The 20,018-nt window shown below is 41.8% G+C and overlaps 1 protein-coding gene across 1 annotated transcript in view; it reads left to right on the top strand.

Annotated features, from left to right (window-relative positions):
• Window positions 1–19,470, top strand: part of YWHAQ (tyrosine 3-monooxygenase/tryptophan 5-monooxygenase activation protein theta) — a 31,819-nt gene extending 12,349 nt beyond the window's left edge. Inside the window, exons 2-5 of the mRNA XM_038772753.1 lie at window positions 13,217–13,340; window positions 17,105–17,268; window positions 17,830–17,925; window positions 18,336–19,470. Of these exons, the coding sequence (XP_038628681.1) occupies window positions 13,217–13,340; window positions 17,105–17,268; window positions 17,830–17,925; window positions 18,336–18,395 (444 nt within the window). The 3' untranslated portion in view covers window positions 18,396–19,470. The remainder of the gene's footprint in view (window positions 1–13,216; window positions 13,341–17,104; window positions 17,269–17,829; window positions 17,926–18,335) is intronic.
• The last annotated feature ends 548 nt before the right edge of the window (window positions 19,471–20,018 follow it).

The raw sequence follows: 20,018 nt of genomic DNA, 5'->3' as shown, positions 1-20,018 counted from the left end.
CCTTGTATCTCCCCCAGCGCTTAGAACAGTGCTTGACACATAGTAAGCGCTTAACAAATACCATCATTATTATTATTACTTGGCCCTGAGATGAGGTGGGAAAGTGCTGGATTGGCTTTACTTCTGGGTGACTTTTGGTTGGGGCAGGGGGGTCTGGCAGCGGTGCCAGATGTCCGGATTAAAACTAGCAGGGCGATGGAGCATTCCCAAGCACTTAGTACAGTGCTCTGCGCACAGTAAGCGCTCAATAAATACGATTGAATGAACGAATAAAGGAGGGCGGAGCTGAGTACAGGACACGGGGACTAGAAAAACAGCTGGGAGCTGGCATGGACTGGCAGCGAGCAACAGATTATGAATGGACTTCCCTAGTGTGATAGCACATGGTATCGGGGATGGAGTTTCCTTTCTCTGAGGCACCTCAGCAAAGAGTGTGCCTGTTTCTGGTGTGATCGTACTGTGGGGTATTGGAAACACGGATTAAACCTCTACTGTTTATTAATGGCCATGAGAGAATCCAAACAGCCTTAGCGGCAGCTAGCCCATTAATTCCCTGACTCTTGGGGTGTGTGGCTTAGCTAATTGAAAAACAGGCAGCACCCTAATGATTGGGCGCTTAACTGTACTGGTGACAAAACAGAAGTTTGAGAATGGTTGAGCTCCTTGGCTGCTCCAGTGCCACTCGCATGTTCTTCATCCATCACTGCCGTGTTGATTTGTTTACAGTTCCCTGGTGTTTCCTAGTGCAAGAGTTATTTAGGCTTCTGCTCCCTCACTTTTTCCGTCCTCCTTTTTTTTAAGTGCCGAGGACTCAAGGAGCACAGTTGAGTCAGAAGCATCATCAGATACTCCTACTTCTAGTTTATCACTTCCAGTTGTTTGGCCAAACCTCCGCAGCTGTGTGATCGTCAGTAGTGGAGAAAGTATTTCGACGTGGCACCCGCATACTTTACCACCACTGCACCCCTTCTCTACCAAAGCTGACTTTCACCCTTCAGGAAGGGATTTTAACGTAGCCCAGACTTGGACTTTCCAGGCCTTTTCAGCCTTAGGACTTTCTTCTGGTCAGGTCTTCAGAGAGTCAATCAATCGTATTTATTGAGCGCTTACTGTGTGCAGAGCACTGTACCAAGCGCTTGGGAAGCACAAGTCGGCAACATATAGAGACAGTCCCTACCCAACAGTGGGCTCACAATCTAGAAGGGGGAGACAGAGAACAAAACCAAACATACTAACAAAATAAATAGAATAGATATGTACAAGTAAAATAAATAAATAAATAATCATAATAAATAGAGAAGTCTGACTAGCGCCAATTGCTCTGCTTTATCTTCTGCGATACGTGTACACATTTGACATATAACCCTACTAGTAGTGTGTGCTATTTGCCAGTTGTATAATGGCCTTTCTGGAAAACATTGAAACTCGACCCATACACCGAGCTAGTAAAGCAATGTTAACCTATTTTTAATTGCTGCAACATCCTCTCTGCCAGGCATCAGGATGTCTGTCCAGTGTAAGATTACTCATGACTAAACCAAGATTGCGACTTCCTGTGCATGTTTTTTCTTCCTTTTAAGGGAAACGTGCTTATTTCCTCACCAGCTTATCAGCTGTCCTTTCCTTTGCAATAGCTGGAGTCATTGCAGGACTTAATCGACTGCCTTAAAGCAGCTTCTGGATGCTATTCTCTAAAAGATGGCTTCATTTCTAAAAATAGAACCTGGTATTGAACCACTGTGTGTGTGTGTGTATAGATATATATTTACATAAATATCTATACACGATTGAATTAATATATATATATATACCGTGCAAACGACAGTTTCCTTGTCTCCCTGTTCCATAAGATAAGGTTCCTCAGCCTTGGTCCTGTACAGTTCAGATTTGTAAGGTAGCCTATGTTCTTTTTATGCGCCTGAAAGTCAGGTTCTTTCAACCTCCTGTGTTACTCCTGTTGGAGAAGAACCCAGGGGTCCTTCCTTGTCTACATACTCCACAAGCCCAGGATTGCAGGCAGAAATTTAGCATTGGAGGGGAGTGAAACTAGAAGAAAACAATAAAGGAGAAATGGAGACGAGTGGTAAAAGTCTTTTGAGTATTTAGAATTTTCTTGAAGGTACAATGCCTGATGTAACCTGAAACGGACTCTGCTTTATCCTCTGCAGAAGCTACACTTTGAGGCGTCCACATTTTCTTCTAGACAGGCTGGAGAATTTATGCAGAGGGCTTCTCTTTCTCCTTCAGTAACTCTATATTACTATAATGTCAAGCAAGAGACATTATTTTTAGCTCTCTCCTTCCGTCCGTTCCCCACCCCTCACTTGGAGGTTTGGACTACAGGGAGAGGAGGCCTGATTTCACTTTGTGCTCCTGGGAAAGGGTTTAGTGGATAGGATGATGTGGGAAATAGGACTCAGGCTTTCAGTTCTCCAAAATGGGTTAAAACCCAGCCATTTCAGATATCTGAAAGTTGACCCTAGTAAGCATTGGGCAGCCTGATTTTTATGATGTTTTTTAGAGAAGGTGCCATCACATGCTACTAAGTTTCAAACTTGCAAAAAGATTATTGTTTTTGACCACAATTCTTTTTATTTCAGCCCGGTTTTAGTTCACAGGAATTATCAATGCCCATCTCCCGCTCTAGACTGTAAGCTTGTTGTGGGCCAGGAACACATCTACCAACTCTATTGTACTCCTAAGTGCTTAGCACATAGTAAGTGCTCAGTAAATACCATTGATGATGATAACCCAAGCTCTCAGATGCCAGGGATTCCAGCACTGTCCTTTCTTCCCCCTTCAGGTTCCTGATTAATTGATTACCCCCTGTGAGGTTAGCAATAAGTAGAACTTGGGAACCTAGAGTCTGAGTAGACCTGTTTTTGACTGCCCTACTAAGCCGTTAATAGAGCTATCCTCTAGAGTCCAGTGTTTTTCAAGTGCTGAATATTAGTACAATGGCTAATAAAATACCTGTCAGTGAGAACATTATTTTTCGTATATTTAGTTTTCATGCTCACCTTCATCAGTGAGTGTGGATTCCTTAGTGAAGTAACTAGAAAGCCCAGTGGAGGTTAGATTGTAATTGGTGACCTCTCAGTATCGCCACCAGATTCAGTTTTTTCGGGAAGCTCTCCTGACACACCAGGGGCAAGTGTTGTGAAAGACTGTAAGTTCCTTATGGGTAGGGATAGGGTCTTCCCCAAGAGCGTATTTCAGTTTTCTGCACATAAGTACTCAAATATCATTGAGTGTCCTAGATATGATGCTAGATACTTGGGAAAGTGCAGTTAAAGTGTGATCCCTGACTGCAAGGAGCTTTCAGTTTATTTTGAGTTCTTTTTGTAATTATGATTTGTATTCAGCAGGGTAACAAATGTATTTTAGTGGCCACTGAAAACCACCATTGTAGAGTCACCAAGCAGAACCCTTGAAATAGTGGTTAGTGGGCGAAAGAGTCCGTAACTTCAACTCCTCGATGGGTGTGTTAGTTGATGTTCTTGTACCTATCACAGTGCTCGGCCCATAGTAAGTGCTTCATCCACAAAATAATAATAATAACTGGTGGAGCCACTTCTGTTTTTGAAGTGCACTTTGCATTGCATCTCCCCCACTGCCCACCCACTCCCTCATTTGTACTCCAGGCCCCAAAGAGAACATGACATGAGAGTCATGAAATTTAGTGATAGTGGTACTGCACAATCCACTGTCACCCTAATCAATTTCTGTGGTCTCAAAATCTATTGAGCCCCATAGTAATAATAATTAGGGTACTTGTGAGGCGCTTACTATGTGTCAGGCACTTTTCTTAGCTCTGGGGTAGATGCAAGATAATCAGGTTGGACACAGTCTTAAAGTGAGCCCCATCATCATCACTCAGCCCCATCATCATCATCATCCAGCTGTGCTAAAGACAAACAATTGGGGGTAAAAAAAAAAGCACCACCCTTGTCTAATAGGAAGCTATTTTCAGCAATTCTCCAGTTAACCTACAATAGCCAAGCCACCAGGATGTTGTTAGTCAAAGTTAATCCCATCATCTAATGGAAAGAGGAGACTTGGTTGAATATACTTTCAAAAAACAAATGAACTAAATAGCCTACTAATGACAAATGAAAAGTGAAAGTACCTCAGATTAAAGTTGAATATACAGTTAGTCCCTTTGTGATCATACCATATAAATCAGAATTGGAAAGAATTGCAATGTTTCCTGTAAATTACAGTTCTGATCTGCCAAAAGTGAAACTGAGAGCTTTAAAAAGTAATGTTACTGAACACTTATAAGTGGTTTGAATTCAAATCCAGCACTCCCATTTTTTCTTTGGATAGTTTTTTATCTAGTTGGAAGCTCCCTTTTTTGTGCACTATAAGATCTTTGATTTTTTTCAAGATAGATCACATAGTAGTCAAACTTCCAGTCGCCATCTATAGCATTTGATTATGCTCCTTGATATAAGGGATCATAGCTTTTGCTACTTTTGTATGTTTCCCAAACATTTCATGTAGCGCTTTGCCCGTGATAGGTGCTGAATAAATTCAGTTGGTAATGTGTTGATTAGATGGTATTTCTTCACCTGCAACATAACCAAAATTCAAATGTTATGCTTTTTGTATTCCTTCGTCCTGAATTAAATTGCCCCTTTAAAGGAAAATCTTAGCATTTCAGTAGAGTACTTTGCTGTTTAGTAACTCTGTTTCGGTCTGTCTGAGAAACTCAAAGCACAACATTGTATAAAGAGCCCTTTTTTAACCAATGATGACTGGTTTTTTGTGGTGTTTAAACCAGGTTTAGTCTTGCCTCGGGGAATCAATCCTATATATTGAGAGTTTAGCTTACTGTGTGCGGAGCACTATGCTAAGCGTTTGAGAGGGAACAATATAATGGAGTCGGTAGGCACAATACCTGCTCACAAGGAGCTTACACAGTATAGTTTACAGGGGGAGACAGACATTATTCTAAGTAAATTATGGCTTATGTACTTGCCGTGAAGCTGAGGGAGAGGACAAAGGATGCAAAGCCAAGTTCAGGGGCAGCACAGGAGGGAGTGGGAGACGAGGGAGTGAGGACTTAATTGGGGAGGGTCAGAGCATAAATGCTTTTAATAAGGCTTTGAAGGTGGGGAGAGTTATGGTCTGTCAGATATGAAGGGCGTCGGAGTTCCAGGTCAGAGGCAGGGTGAGGGGTCTTCGGCGGCGAGAGATGAGATCAAGGAACAGCGAGTCAGTTGGCATTCGAAGCGCAGTATGCAGACTTTGTTGTAATAGGATATCAGAGACGTAAGGTAGGAGGGGGCGAGATGATTGAAAGATGATTTAGTATTTTACAGCCGATGTTTCTGTTTCATGCAGAGGTGGACGGGCAACCACCAGAGGTTCTTGAAGATTGGGGAGTTGGACTGAATGACTTTTTTTTTTCTAAGAAAAATGATCAAGGCAGAAGACTGAAGTATGGATTGGATTGGGGAGAGACAGTGTTTTGTTTTGTTGTCTGAATCCCCCTTCTAGATTGTGAGCCTGTTGTTGGGTACGGATTGTCTCTACCTTTGACCAAATTGTACTTTCCAAGCGGTTAGTCCAGTGCTCTGCACAAAGTAAGCGCTCAGTAAATCCGATTGAATGAATGAATGAAAGGAGGCAGGGAGGTCAGCGAGGTGGCCGATGCAGTAGTCGAGTCGGGATTAGTGCGTGGATTAGCGTGGAAGCAGTATGGGTAGGGAAGAAAAGGGCAGATTTTAGCGATGAAGGTTGAACAGTCAGGATTTGGTGGCACTGAATATGTGGGTTCTCGCTCTGTAGATTTAAGATTTAATTCTTGCCCTCTGTATACATCACGGAGACAACATGAAATAGTACAATATGAAAGGATTCTAGGCTTAAATGGAAGCAGTTCACTCACACAGGAGAAGTGCCTTCAGCCCACATGACCGTTGTTGGTTAGGGACCGTCTATATGTTGCCGACTTGTACTTCCCAAGCGCTTAGTACAGTGCTCTGCACACAGTAAGCACTCAACAGATACGACGGAGTGAATGAATAAAGCTGGGTTCTGTCAGGCTGAGATTTGGCACATCTCAGTGCCCAGCCCAAACTTTCGGTTCTGGCTGTCAATCATTCAGTGGCATTTTATTGACCATATGCAGAATTTACCAAGTGCTTGGAGCAACATGGCTCTTGCTCCATATGCATTTCATCTGGTTGTCAGAGAATTTCTCTCCCCAACCATCTCCCCCAGTATATTTTTGATGGGGTTGGCCTGGGGAGGAGGAGTTTGCAGCTGTCATTGTTAGAGAAAGCTCATTTAATAATGATGGCATTTGTTAAGCGCTTATTATGTGCGAAGCGCTGTTCTTTGCGCTGGGGGGGATACAAGGTGATCAGGTGGTCCCACGTGGGGCTCACAGTCTTAATCCCCATTTTACAGATGAGGTAACTGAGGCTCAGAGAAGTTAAGTGACTTGCCCAGGGCCACACAACAGACATGTGGCAGAGCCGGAATTAGAACCCATGACCTCTGACTCCCAAGCCTGTGCTCTTTGTGGGGAGGATGCTTCTCAGTTAGAAAAGCTTCATATAATCAGATGTGGAGAGTCTGACAAGAAGGCTTACAAGATAGGAACATTCATAATTTAAAAAGAAAATGGTTGTACTAGCTTTTGGGGGCGGTGGTATTCCTTTTTAGTTTTCTAAATGCAGTGGAGCATATTGTTCCGAGTCAGAGTAGCAAGAAGATCATCTGAATGAAATCAATTAGAATAATCAGAAAAAGAAGGTTTGGATAATGAAGCAAAATTGGGGCGAAGACAACTGTGTTCAGGCAGCCAAACCCAGTTATGTTTATCATCATATCTACCCTAGTGCTTAGTAGATATCATTAAAAAATTATCTGTATTAAGCATGCACAGAGTGTACAATACACAGAGTTCGTAGAAATGTTCCCTGCCCACAACAAGTTTACCATCTTGAGAGGGAGACAGGTATTAATATAAATAACTAATTTATAATATCTAATTTATAGCTATGCACATAAGTGCTCAGGGGTTGAGTTTGGGGTGAATATCAAGTGCCCCAAGGCACAGATCTAATTGCCTAGATGAAGCAGAAGGGAGAAGGGGCTTAATCGGGGAAGGCTTCTTGGAGGAGATACGACCTTAATAAGGCTTCAGTTATGTGAATAAAGCTACATGCCCAACTAATGGGCTTTCTACTGAGAAGATTAACTTCACCAGTTAAATGCTTCCCAGGGACCAAATTTGTTTCTGTGCTACCTGTATTATGCAATGATGAAGGCTTTTTTTCCCCTTCTTCCCTGGGAGCCTACTTCTCTCTTCTAGTTTCTTTGGCTCCTCAAGTTTGTTGAGACCCAGTGGCTTTGGCCAAGGGAAGAACAGCTATCTTTACTGTTTAGTGCATAAGAATGATCTAATTGGAAATCAGAAAGAGAAAGAAAAGGAGCCAAAGTCTTTGTGTTAAAAGTAGAATGGTGTCTATTAAGCAATAACCTTGTCGTTTGCAAAGGTTTATTCAAGGAGTCATTTGCCAATTGATTTCTATCAAGCGTGTTCAAGAAAATTTCAAGGTTAATCCTCAACTTTTTTTTACATTTAATATATGTAGAAGCAGCATGAAACGTAGCCTTTCATAGTGTCTTTGACTGGTATGTCATTATGTCAGTACACTGTTGAAGCCACTGATTTATTATTGACTAAGGTAGCAATTTTGACTGCTTTTAGCGAATGCAGTTTGAGAGGAATTACTCTGTACTATCATTTTTCTTCAGGCAACTAGTGACGTCTATCAAAGAACCATGATAGCTGGCTGAGACTCCAGGATGGAAGTATGGCCCGAGTCACTTTAAAAAAGCTTAGCACTCTAAAATTAGACATTATAGACATATCATCATTCGTATTTATTGAGTGCTTACTATGTGCAGAGCACTGTACTAAGCATATAAAACTAATAGTAAAAGTTGACATTTTGGATTTTACTGACAGAGCTGTTTCACATTGCTAGAGCCCGCCAAAGCCATAGTTTAATGGCACAGCAAAGCATGGTGACAGGTATTAAGCATTGTAACATACATTACCAGCATGCTCCCCCTTCCCTACCAGCCAAGGATGTCACTAAGCCCCTACTTTTACGCTCACTACTGGCTTATAGAAGCTACAGACTGTATAGCCTTCTCCCCATTTCCTCACCCCTCCTAAGTTTTATGCTTTTTCTTTTCCCCCCACTACCCATTTCTGAATAGATTTAAAGAAAACTTCTGAGATGGTAAATGGAGAGGGTGAGGAATAGGAGGAACCTAGAGATTTAGGAGGAAGAAAGAGGTGAACTTCTTGTTCTGTCACTGGAATGGTTCTGTGGCACAGAAGAAACAGACATTGCAGACAAAACAAACAAAAAACTACCTGTGAAATTCTGTAATTCTGGATTGTGTATTAAATATTGTCACTGATAAGTGAAAGTAACCAATGAGCCAAGACTCGACTGGGAGCCCCATGTGGGACAGGGACCGTGTCCAATCTGATTGTCTTTTACATGCCCCCAAATTTATCTCAGTGCTTGGCATATAAGTACTTAGCAAACCCCACAGTTATTAAAATGAAGATATTGTGCAAATGTCCGTTAAGCTTTTAATTTTGGCAGCAGACTAGAGAAGCAGTGTGGGCTAGTGGTTAGAGCACGGGGCCTGGGAATCACAAGGACCTGGGTTCTAATACCAGCTTCGCCACTTGTCTGCTGTGACATTGGGCAAATCACTTAACTTCTGTGCCTCAGTTACATCATCAGTCAAATGGGGATTGAGCCCTCTGTGGACCATTTCCAACCTGATTAACTTGCATCTAACCCAGCGTTTAATACAGTGCCTGGCAAATAGTAAGTCTTTAACAAATACCATTAAAAAAAACCCCACTAGATCCATATATGGTGAAATGAAGAGAAAGAAATAATTATGGTTTAATTCTTCCAAGTGTTTATTTGACCAATGAACTTTACACTGCGGGCAAGATTAATCATAAAAGGATGATTGTAATGCTTGACTTAAATTATAGTCTGGTGTTAGCCAATTTGCTCTGAAATTGTGTACAGCTGTCCTTAGTGGTCTGGGGTGATTTTTAATGATGACAGTGGGTTCTCTTGTCTCCCTAGACCCCACCCAGAACCTTGAAAATAGGGATTTGCAACAGAAAATGCAAGCTGCTCCCAGTCTGAAAAAGCACTATGGAACTCTCCTATTCAGAAATAAACCTGGTTTTCCATCTCTTTTGTTGTTTCAATGAATATTTTATTATTTTTATTATTAGTAATAAATCCTGAACATTCAAGACTTTTTTTTCCCCATTAGTGCTAGACAGCATGCTCGGGAAATTTTCAATTCACTGTTCTGTTCGCTGCCTTCGAAGAAGCAAAATGGAGAAGGAAAAGCAAACAACTCACGCAAACAGAAATATACGAGTATTACTCTCTGGAAACAGATTTCCAAACTTCTGTTTGCCTCTTTTGAATAGCTTAGTTTGGTTGCTATCCTTTTTTTTTCAGTAATCACCGGTGTTCTTAAAAATCATTTTACTACCAATTTATTTTAGGGTGTAAAAATTCCTCAAAGTAGTGTAATCGTGTGTGTATGATAAAGAAAATGTTGGCAATACCTGAGTGCTTGTTTTTAGCCCAAGCCACAGCGTTTTTGTTTGGGTTGTAAAAGTTTCCGTTGGATCATGACAACTCCTGGCCTACACGTGTACCCAATGTGAGCAGTCAAGGAAGTCATCTCTTATAAATTGACCTACAGTATATTCATTCTGCTCCCAAAGGAGTTCTGAATAATGCAGCAATTGGAGTGGTCATGGACATGTAATTACAAGATAGACCATAACATTTTTTATTTAAACTTCTTAGCATCTGTACCCTTTAAGGCCACTTCTATAAGCATTTGATTATATTAGTAAAAACTGACCATTTTGGTGAAAGTTACTTTAGGGTCATCTGTTGTTTGTTTTTTTGGGGGGAGACATTTCGAATTGGCCTAAAAATAAGGTATTAATGATAATAATGGGATTTATTAAGCGCTTACTATATGCAAAGCACCGCTCTAAGTGCTTGGGAGGTTACAAGGTGATCAGGTTGTCCCACGGGGGGCTCACAGTCTTAATCCCCATTTTACAGATGAGGTAACTGAGGCACAGAGAAGTGAAGTGACTTGCCCAAAGTCACACAGCTGACCATTGACAGAGCTGGGATTTGAACCCATGACCTCCGACTCCAAAGCCCAGGCTCCTTCCACTGAGCCATGCTGCTTCTCTGAGATGATTGCCTCGAACTTTCTAAGAAATAAGCTGCAGGAATATTTCCCCTGGATCCATCTCAGTAATTAGTAGAAAAAAATGAAGGAAAAGAAATAACACAGCAATAGAAGTGTTGTAGCCCAGTGCCATCTTTGCTCTTTTGTTGTAAGCCCTATAATATCAGCCCGTTGGTGACATTTACCACCACTGTTATTGCTGTTTTTATATCGCCTTCATTGAACAGCTTATATTGAAATCTTAATATAGCCTTATTAAGAATGTAATTCTTTGTCAACATAGCTTTTCAAATGGAATATCGCATTCATTTATTGCTCTCCCCCTGCTTAGGGAACTAAAAAAAATTGTACAATTTAAAAAAATCATACCCCCAAGACCTCCATAATTGATATGAAACAGATGGGAAAAATTCCCACTGCACTTAAAAGAAATCATCTCCATCTGCAGGGTTGTTGCTGCTCCTATTGTTTAAATAGCTGGAATGGTGGAGTGGAAAGCGGTGGTCTGCAGGTCCAAATAACTGCCCACCCCTGCTCAAGAGTCAGGCCTCCTTTAGAGGGTCTGCATTATCATTATCTCTCTAAGCAACTTACCAAAGAGGGAGAAAAGGGAGAATTCAGAATACCGATAGCAATTTCCCCAAGGTTTCACAGGTGCTGGAGGGTGAGAGACAGGTTTCCTTGCTTCCCAAACTGATCCCTCCATTTTCTCACTTTGCTCGGAGCCCCTTAGGTAACTCTGGAGCTTCTGCTCTTCCTTGAAAATGGTAGTTGGCTCATCAGCAGTCTCTAGGAGAACCTGATGTAGGCCTCCTCTTCTTTTTTTTTTCTTTTTTTTTTCTTTTTCTTTTATGGTTGTGGGGGAAGGGGCAGACAAGAAACAGCCACATTGTAATTTGAAACCCGCCCCCCCCCCCCCCCTTCTCCTGCAGGAAATGTAAAGAGGGAATCCCTGGAATCTAAGTCCCTCTAGCTAAAATACACAAAAATAAAAGGAGTTGTCTTGAAAACCGCCCATCTTACAAGATAAGATCACAGGAAATATGTCACGTCTTTTCTCAGTGAGCAAAATCAAAAGTCAGTAAATATAAAAAATTCTTGGAGCCAGAGCTGATTTTTTTGTAGAGCAAAATTTGGAATTCTCAGACCTCTGCATTGCAGCCCTTATGTGCCGAAAATATCACTTTAGGTAGACATTCTAGTATCTTAACATTCTCTCTCATTTTCAGTTTCCCATTCCCTCCGTCCCCAACTTTCTCCAGGTGTTCTTTACCACACTCCTCTGGTTCCGTGCTCTCCAGTCACACTCTGCCTTCCTCTGAGTGTATGTGTCTGGAGATGGGCTCGTGTGTCTGCTCCTCTGCGCGACTGACTGTGTTTGAGGGCAGAAGAGAGACTGGTAAAGCCCTGCTCAACCCAGGACCCAAATCCGTGCCAAACTGGAAATGGCTTGGAACTCACTTCTGGAGTGGAAACAGACCGTATCTAGACTGTAAACTCGAACTCTACACTGTAATAATGGCGTAGTGACTAGAGCACCGGCCTGGGAATCAGAAGGTCGTGGGTTCTAATCCGGGCTCCACCACTTTGCTGTATGGCCCTGGACAAGTCACTTCACTTCTCTGTGCCTCAGTTTTCTCATCTGAAAAATGGGGGTTGCGACCGTGAGCCCCACATGGGACAGGAACGGTGTCCAGTTTGATTTGCTTGTATCTACCCCAGTGCTTAGTACAGTACCTGGCGCATAGTAAGCGCTTAATAAGTAAAGCGCTAAATAAATAAATAAATAAATAAATGAGAGCTCATCTCCTCCAGGAGGCCTTCCCAGACTGAGCCCCTTCCTTCCTCTCCCCCTCGCCCCCCTCTCCATCCCCCGCATCTTACCTCCTTCCCTTCCCCACAGCACCTGTATATATGTATATATGTTTGTACATACTTATTACTCTATTTTACTTGTAAATATCTATTCTATTTGATTTTGTTAGTATGTTTGGTTTTGTTCTCTGTCTCCCCCTTCTAGACTGTGAGCCCACCGTTGGGTAGGGACTGTCTCTATATGTTGCCAGCTTGTACCTCCCAAGTGCTTAGTACAGTGCTCTGCACACAGTAAGCGCTCAATAAATATGATTGATTGATTGATAAATACTATTATTATTATTCCCATCCTCTAGACTGATTGATTGATTAATAAATACTATTATTATTATTCCCATCCTCTAGACTATAAGCTTATGGGCAGGGAATGTGCCTATCAATTCTGTTATAGTCTCCCAAGTGCTTAGTACAGTACTCTGCACATAGTAAGTGCTCAGTAAATACAGTTGGGGAAGGGGACCTGATGGGTACGTGTGTTGGCTTAGATCAAGGAACAGGGTGCGTGAAAACAACTCTCTGCGTGTGCAGCTGGAATCCTGGAATCGAAGACTAGACCTCTTCTGGCTTGGCCCAAGCTTTTCAATTTTTCCGCTCTGTCCTCAGCCCAACGTGGTGTGGGAAGCAGGAGAGGACAAGGCCAGATTGCTGGGGCTAATTAGCCCGGGGGCTAAATGCAGCCAATGTGGGTTTCTTGGTTGACTATGGAGCTTGGGACAAGCTTTGTACAATTTAAAAAAATCATACCCCCAAGACCTCCATAATAATGGACTAACTGTATCCATTAGTCGTGGATACAGTTCACCACGACTAATAGCATAAACATCCCTGCTCTTGGAATCAATTCATTGCCACTGAGACTTGGGGAGCGGGAGAGGAAGAACCTATGTTCTATTCAGGATGGTATATTATCATTTTATTGGGCTGAACTCTGAAGCATTGTAGTTAAAAGCTCAGTTCAGAGTGAATCGGGGCTATTACTCTGTTTAAAGTGATTTTTTTTATTAACGTCTGGTTCTTTGTGTTTCTCGTTTCTCTGTTTCAGGAGTTGTTGGATAAGTTTTTAATAGCGAATGCAACTAACCCAGAGAGTAAGGTCTTCTACCTGAAGATGAAGGGAGACTACTTTCGGTACCTGGCTGAGGTAGCATGTGGAGATGACCGAAAACGTAAGCATACTTGGTTTGGAAAATCAATCAATCAGTCAGTTGTATTTATTGAGCGCTTACTGTGTGCAGAGCACTGTACTAAGCGCTTAGAAAATCACTGATATGCTCCTTTATCTTTCCTTATTCTCCTCTCTGCCCTCTCAAAAGAAAGCTCATCAATTTGTTTTTATCAATATGAAAAGCAGTAAATATTATACCTAAAGTGTAGGTCTTAAACCTTAAGCATAGCTTTTATACTGTATGTAGTGGATTTTAAAATCTTCAGTCTGATCAGCTGAGTTGAAATTAGTTGAATCTCTGCTTTTTGCTTACAGATTCTTAAGATACTCTTGCTCTTACCTGTTTAAAAGTAACATTGATCACCACTTAATTTGTTCATTAAATCATGTGAAGTTCTTCAAAATGCATAGCCATTACATTATATAGAATCGTAATTTCTAGAGAAGAGAAATTCTAGAGAAGCAGCGTGGCTCTGTGGGAAGAGCACGGGCTTGGGAGTTAGAGGTTATGGGTTCTAATCCCAGCTCCGCCACTTGTCTGCTGTGTGATTTTTGGGCAGGTCACTTAATTTCTCCGTGCCTCAGTGACCTCATCTGTAAAATGGGGATTAAGACTGTGAGCCCCATGTGGGACAGTCTGATCACCTTGTATCCCCCCAGCACTTAGAACAGTGCCCTGCACATAGGAAGCATTTAACAAATACCATCATTATTATTAGTTTTAGAGATCGGGCGTTCTGTAGGAGAGTTATATGGTCTAATGGAAAGGAACATTAGACTAAAAGTGTTGAGAACTGGATTCTAGTCCCATTGTCTGTGGTATGTTAGATGGATTTCTTAATCTCGTCGAACCTGCGTCCTCACCTGTAAAATCAGGAGCATAGTCTCTCCTTCCTACCTCACAGGTAGTTAGCTGAGGGTAAACTAAGCCCCTCACTCTGTTTCCCTTTCCTCCAGCCATTGCTGCCCTCACAGCTGCTGGAAAGCCATGGGATCTGGTCTTTTTTCCTTCCTGCCTTTCCTGCCCCACACCCCCAAATCCGTCCAGAAGTGCTGCCAGTTAGATTACATAACTACCGCATGGTTTGATGGTAGAAAGGCAAAATAAATTTCTAGGTGATGTTTGTGTATTGGTAGTAGTCAAAGTAATGGTACTAAGCGCTTAGTGTCTTCAGAACAGTGTACCAAGTCGTGGGGAAAGTTAGACACCCCCCCTGGCTCTCAAGAAGCTCACAATCTCAAGAATGTAGAAGGGAAAGAGGACAGGCGACAGACAGAAGGATGCAATGACTAAAAAGAAAATAGGAAGGACAAAGATATATACAAGAAGGGGGATAAGGCACTGGGGCTAGTGGAGCGGAGTTTTGGCTCCTCGTCGTTCTGGATCCAGCAGTCACTGCCTCAGGAACTGTCGTTCCCATGTTCTGGAAGTTGGGAATGCTTCATGATGCTGCTGCTGCTCCCTCGCCCTCCCGGCTGGGGAAGAGGAAGCTGCCGGGAGGCCTCTCTGACAATATGGTGTAAATGGTACTTCTCAAATCATCTTTGGTCAGTGATACCCCCAGAACCACAGGATGGGAGGTCTGGGAATGCTCAGAAGGGAATGGGAAGGGAAGGGAATGCTCACAGATGGCTTGCCTTGTGTTTTATATGGTGGTGCCCCATTCTTGTTTTCTCACTCGTTACCTGGGAAAAGAAATAACAAATGCCATCATTATTATTATTATTATCATTATTATTATTATTATCATTAAGCGCTTACTATGTGTGAGGTACTGTTCTAAGCGCTGGAGGGGGGGGATACAAGGTGATCAGGTTGTCCCACGTGGGACTCACAGTCTTAATCACAGTCCTAATCCCTATTTTACAGATGAGGTAACTGAGGCACAGAGAAGTGAAGTGGCTTGCCCAGAGTTACACAGCTGACAAGTGGCAGAGCCGGGATTAGAAATGACAGTACATTTGGAATCAACCCTTTAGACGTAGTAGTAGTAGTTGTATTTTTTTGAGCCCCCACTTGACAGTGGGCACTGAACTGGGCTCTTGGGAAGTATAGTGTTAAGAAATGACCATTTTCAAGCCCACAGAAAGCTTACATGGTAGCAGGGGAAACCAATGTAAAATATTCAGAACTCGAGCGGTCAATATTGAGTACACATAAATAGATGAACGCAAAGAAGAGTGCAAGCTAAGAGGTTTGGGGTCACTTCTGGAAGATGAGAAAAATAAGCAGCAGCCCTTGCCCACCAATGTGCAGGATGATTGTTCCTGTGGAGGGTGGGGTTTGGTAGCAACCACTCCGTGGGTACACCACGTATGCATATGTGAGGACACTGCATATGTTGCCAACGTGTACTTCCCAAGCGCTTAGTACAGTGCTCTGCACACAGCACTCAATAAATACGGTTGATGATGATGATGCAGGAACACACTTACTGCCCAGCCACTCGAGGCCCTGAAAGAAGTTGAGGAAGGGTGTCTGAGCCCTGTTGGAAACTTCTGCCTTAGAGAAACAGTAGACAGCACTGAACGTGAGCATTTATAACCAGAATCTATACTGGCTTCTGTTTTTCCAGCTTGATGTACTATATGAGCATTAAATACGTTGTGGAATTCCATTTTTCCTAGTTTTAAACTTGAAGGGTAGGAGAGAAGAGGAGTGAAATGAGTTGAACGTTTAAGTCCGCAAAGGGCAAGGGGCAGAGACAGTTTTGGGAAAGGTCTGGGATGTGTGGTTTGTTTTTTATTTTAATTTTTTTTTTAAATGAAATTTGTTAAGCACTTACTATGTGCCAGGCCCTGTATTAGAAGCACTGGGTTGGATGCAAGCAAATCAAGTCTGTCCCACATGGGGCTCGCAGGCTTAATTTTACAGATGAGGGGACTGCGGCACAGAGAAGTGAAGTGACTTGCCCAGGGTCACACAGCAGGTAAGTGGCAGAGCTGAGATTAGACCCCGGTCCTTCTGACCCCCAGGCTCAGGCTGTATCTACTCAGCCACGCTGCTTCCCCAATCGCTTGTCTACCTAATCTGTGTGGTCATTCCCCTCTCCCTTTTAGGGAGATTGACTATTTTCAGGTTGGCAACCTGGGTCCCTGGGTTGTCTTGGTCTCCTGCTTTATAAATCCTGTGGTCCTGGAATGAGTGAACCCACATTGGGGAGCATAGGAATGTGGCAGTTCACCCATCTACCAGCTCTGTCATCTTCCCTTTGGAAAGTTCATTAGTGTGTAGTGAGCTCAGTGGTCAGGGAAGTTTCTGGATTACTCTCCAAAGAGCACATTATCTTTGTAACTGAAAATTGTTTCTAGAACTCCCTTTTTGGATTACAGAAGTAAGAGGAGCCCGTCCCTCTGGACTGTAATCTCGTGAGCAGGGAATGTGTCTAGCAACCCTGCGGTCGTTATCCCAGTGCGCGGACTTCCCGTCCCTCCTCTCTGGACTTTCGGGATGGCTACTCATTTTCCCAACGTGAACATCAGAAATTTTGAACTTTCCTGGCTTACTGAAATGACCCGCTGTTAGGGATGTAGCCAGAAAGAGATGGTAAGTAACGTTTCCTTTTTTTTGCCCAAGGAATTCGCTAGATTGAATTCACTAGATATTTGGTTACTACAGGGTTGATGAATAAAGTACAGTTTATTTGGTTGAAATCTGCAAAGAAACACTTAACCAGTAAGTTAAAAATGTGATCATCAACATCTTTGGTCTCGATTGGGGGAAAAGTAGCTTCAACATGTTTCTGTTTTTTTTTCTTTTACCAGAAACAATAGATAATTCACAGGGCGCTTATCAAGAGGCATTTGACATCAGCAAGAAAGAGATGCAGCCTACACATCCGATTCGCCTGGGGCTAGCTCTCAACTTTTCTGTATTTTACTATGAGATCCTTAACAACCCAGAGCTTGCCTGCACACTGGCTAAAACCGTAAGTTAATTAATTCAGCAGTCTGAAACTGGAGACATATGGTGGACCTCTTAGATTGTGATCAGATTAAATTATAGGTATTTCATCTCTTAATACCTCCTGATTCTCTCTTCCTAATGGTCATTTCAGACAGTTAAAACACCAAATATGTGCATAGAGTCGAGTCATTTATATGGGTCTGCCCCATCCATGTTCGTGGACTTATCCTTTTATCTACTACTACAGTTCCTATTCCTCCTCCTATTCCTACCACTTCCTGCTGCCAATGGAGGGGTGGCAGGGGTGAGAGGGTTTTTCTTTTATCTTTTTTCTCCCCCGCCTCGCCACCACCACTACATTTCACTTTTCTGGCTTATCTAAGCCAGAAAATTGAGGTTTACTGTAGCGGAAAAAGATTGTGTGACAGAATTATAACCTCTGGTACAAGGAACGGATCCACGTGAAGGAGGCAATGATATTTCATTAACACATGGTGTCGGGATTCATATATATATATGAATATATATAATATATATATATTTTAGTGATTGTTACATACAAATTATACATGCATTTCTTTAGGCTTTTGATGAGGCCATCGCAGAACTCGATACACTGAATGAAGATTCATACAAAGACAGTACCCTTATCATGCAGCTGCTTAGAGACAACCTAACAGTAAGTTGCTCTTTTTATAAGCTAAGGCTCCTATAAATATGTCATCCTTGCTTCTGGAAAACCACCTGTTCACTTACAAAATGCTTCTGGTGCAGTGTCATGTAGTAGCATAAATATATACATACATATAATCTCTTGTCCAAGGAAACTTTGGTAGTGATCGAGTCTAAGAGTCTTTTTAAAAGAAGGCACGCTTAGTTCTAAAATCGAATTCATTGTCGTATTTATTGAGTGTTTACTGTGTGCAGAGCACCGGAAGCGCTTAGTATAAAGCTCTTTAGGAGGTTTTCAGAATTATCTTTATAAGCGGATTATTTCTGAAGTCCTTCCGTTGAATCTCAGTTGATCTTTAATATGTGAATTGAGAAGATGCCTAGAAATAACCGTTGCGGCTCTTCTTGTCTTTCCAGTTATGGACATCAGACAGTGCCGGCGAGGAATGTGATGCTGCAGAAGGGGCAGAAAACTAATTTGCCCACAGGGTATCAGCCTCCCTCCCCTCTCAAGAAACCTTTTTACACCTCTCCATTCCTTATAGCTCCACTTGGATTTCCTATAGCAAAGAAAACCCATCCATGTGTATGGAAATCAACAGTTTATAGTCTTTTCACACTGCAGCTTTGGGAAAACTCCATTCCTTGATTTGTGTTTGTCCTGGCCTTCCTGGTGTGCGGTTACTGCTGTAGAAAAGTATTAATAGCTTCATTTCATATAAGCATAAGTAATTTCCAAACACTTATGTAGCGGACTAAAAGTGTATCTGGTATTTAAAAATTCCGAACCAGTTCTGCAAGTGACTGGGTTTTTTGGGGTTTCTTTGTTTCGTTTTGGTTTTTTCTTTTGTATTACAGTAAAAACATGGAAATGTAGTTAAATTGAAACTGAAGAGAGTTCTACGTCCTTTTCTGTTGTTGTTGATTTTAATTTCCACAGTCCCTCCTAATTTTGCAGGGATTTCCCAACTTCCACATGATCTTGTATATTCTTTTTTAGGTCAGAATCTGGAAATATTTGGTTAAATACTAAAAGTTTGCTAGTGGGTATAACATAAATTTGAAATGCCTCTGTAAACTATATTTTGGAGGCCACTGCATATCTGACGACCTGAAGCGTTCTTATTCACTCTTCAGCTGCCATTGTTTTAAGTCGACAGCTTCCCTCCCCAATAAAAGTTCACTTACACTCCCGCCTTTGTAGTTCTGGTATTCTCTTTATCATGTACTAAAAATAGCATGTTCCAGCCCAGAATACAAGCAGTATTTTTTTTTTTTTTAGCAAACTTAAGGCGCATGTCATTCTTGAATACAGTAGAATGGAAAAATAATTTGAAGTACATAAGTCCAATACTAAAATCTTAGTACTTTTCCATGCAGATTTTGTGCACGTGTGAGGGTGTTGAGTATGTCCAGTGATTGTTAATTAGAGAGTTTGGACCACTATTGCGTGTTGCTAATCATTGATTGTAGTCCCAAAAAAGCCTTGTGAAAATGTTATGCCCTATGTAACAGCAAAGTAACATAAAATAAAATTACATTTTATAAACCATTTACTATTGCTTTGTTAAAATTGCACGTTGTTATTTTGAAGGCAAATCTAGGTGAATTTATTTTTATAGGAATAATTTCTGTCATTCGGTCATAACCCATCCAAACATCACTTACGTGCACCGATAACACCGTCTCTTCCATAATACTGTGACCCTTCCCTCCACGTAATTGTCTTAGGCGAAACTGAGAAGATTATGATGTTAAATCTAGAACTTGTTGAGGTTAAGGGGAGTCCCTCTGTGGGAAATAATACAATCAGCACTGAAACCCTCTTTAATTCAGGAGGGAGCAGTTTCCAGTTAAGCTTCCCATGCAATGAAATGAGTCATAAGATTAAAAATGTGCAATTAGTATCTGCTTTGGCTCCTGATGGACACGAACAGATCGTCCTGTCATTTAATCCCCAAATCTGAGCATCTGAATGACAAAAATGTAAAGATTAAAATATCACGTAGGCAAAAGCTCGGGTTTGTTTTCTTTTAGAATTTGGTAAAAAAAAAAAAAAAAAATCAAGGGTTGAGCGTAGTAAGTCTACTTAGTTTTCTT

This window comes from Tachyglossus aculeatus, chromosome X1, assembly GCF_015852505.1.
Source record: "Tachyglossus aculeatus isolate mTacAcu1 chromosome X1, mTacAcu1.pri, whole genome shotgun sequence".
Lineage (NCBI taxonomy): Eukaryota > Metazoa > Chordata > Mammalia > Monotremata > Tachyglossidae > Tachyglossus > Tachyglossus aculeatus.
This window is presented reverse-complemented; position numbering and strand designations above follow the sequence as displayed.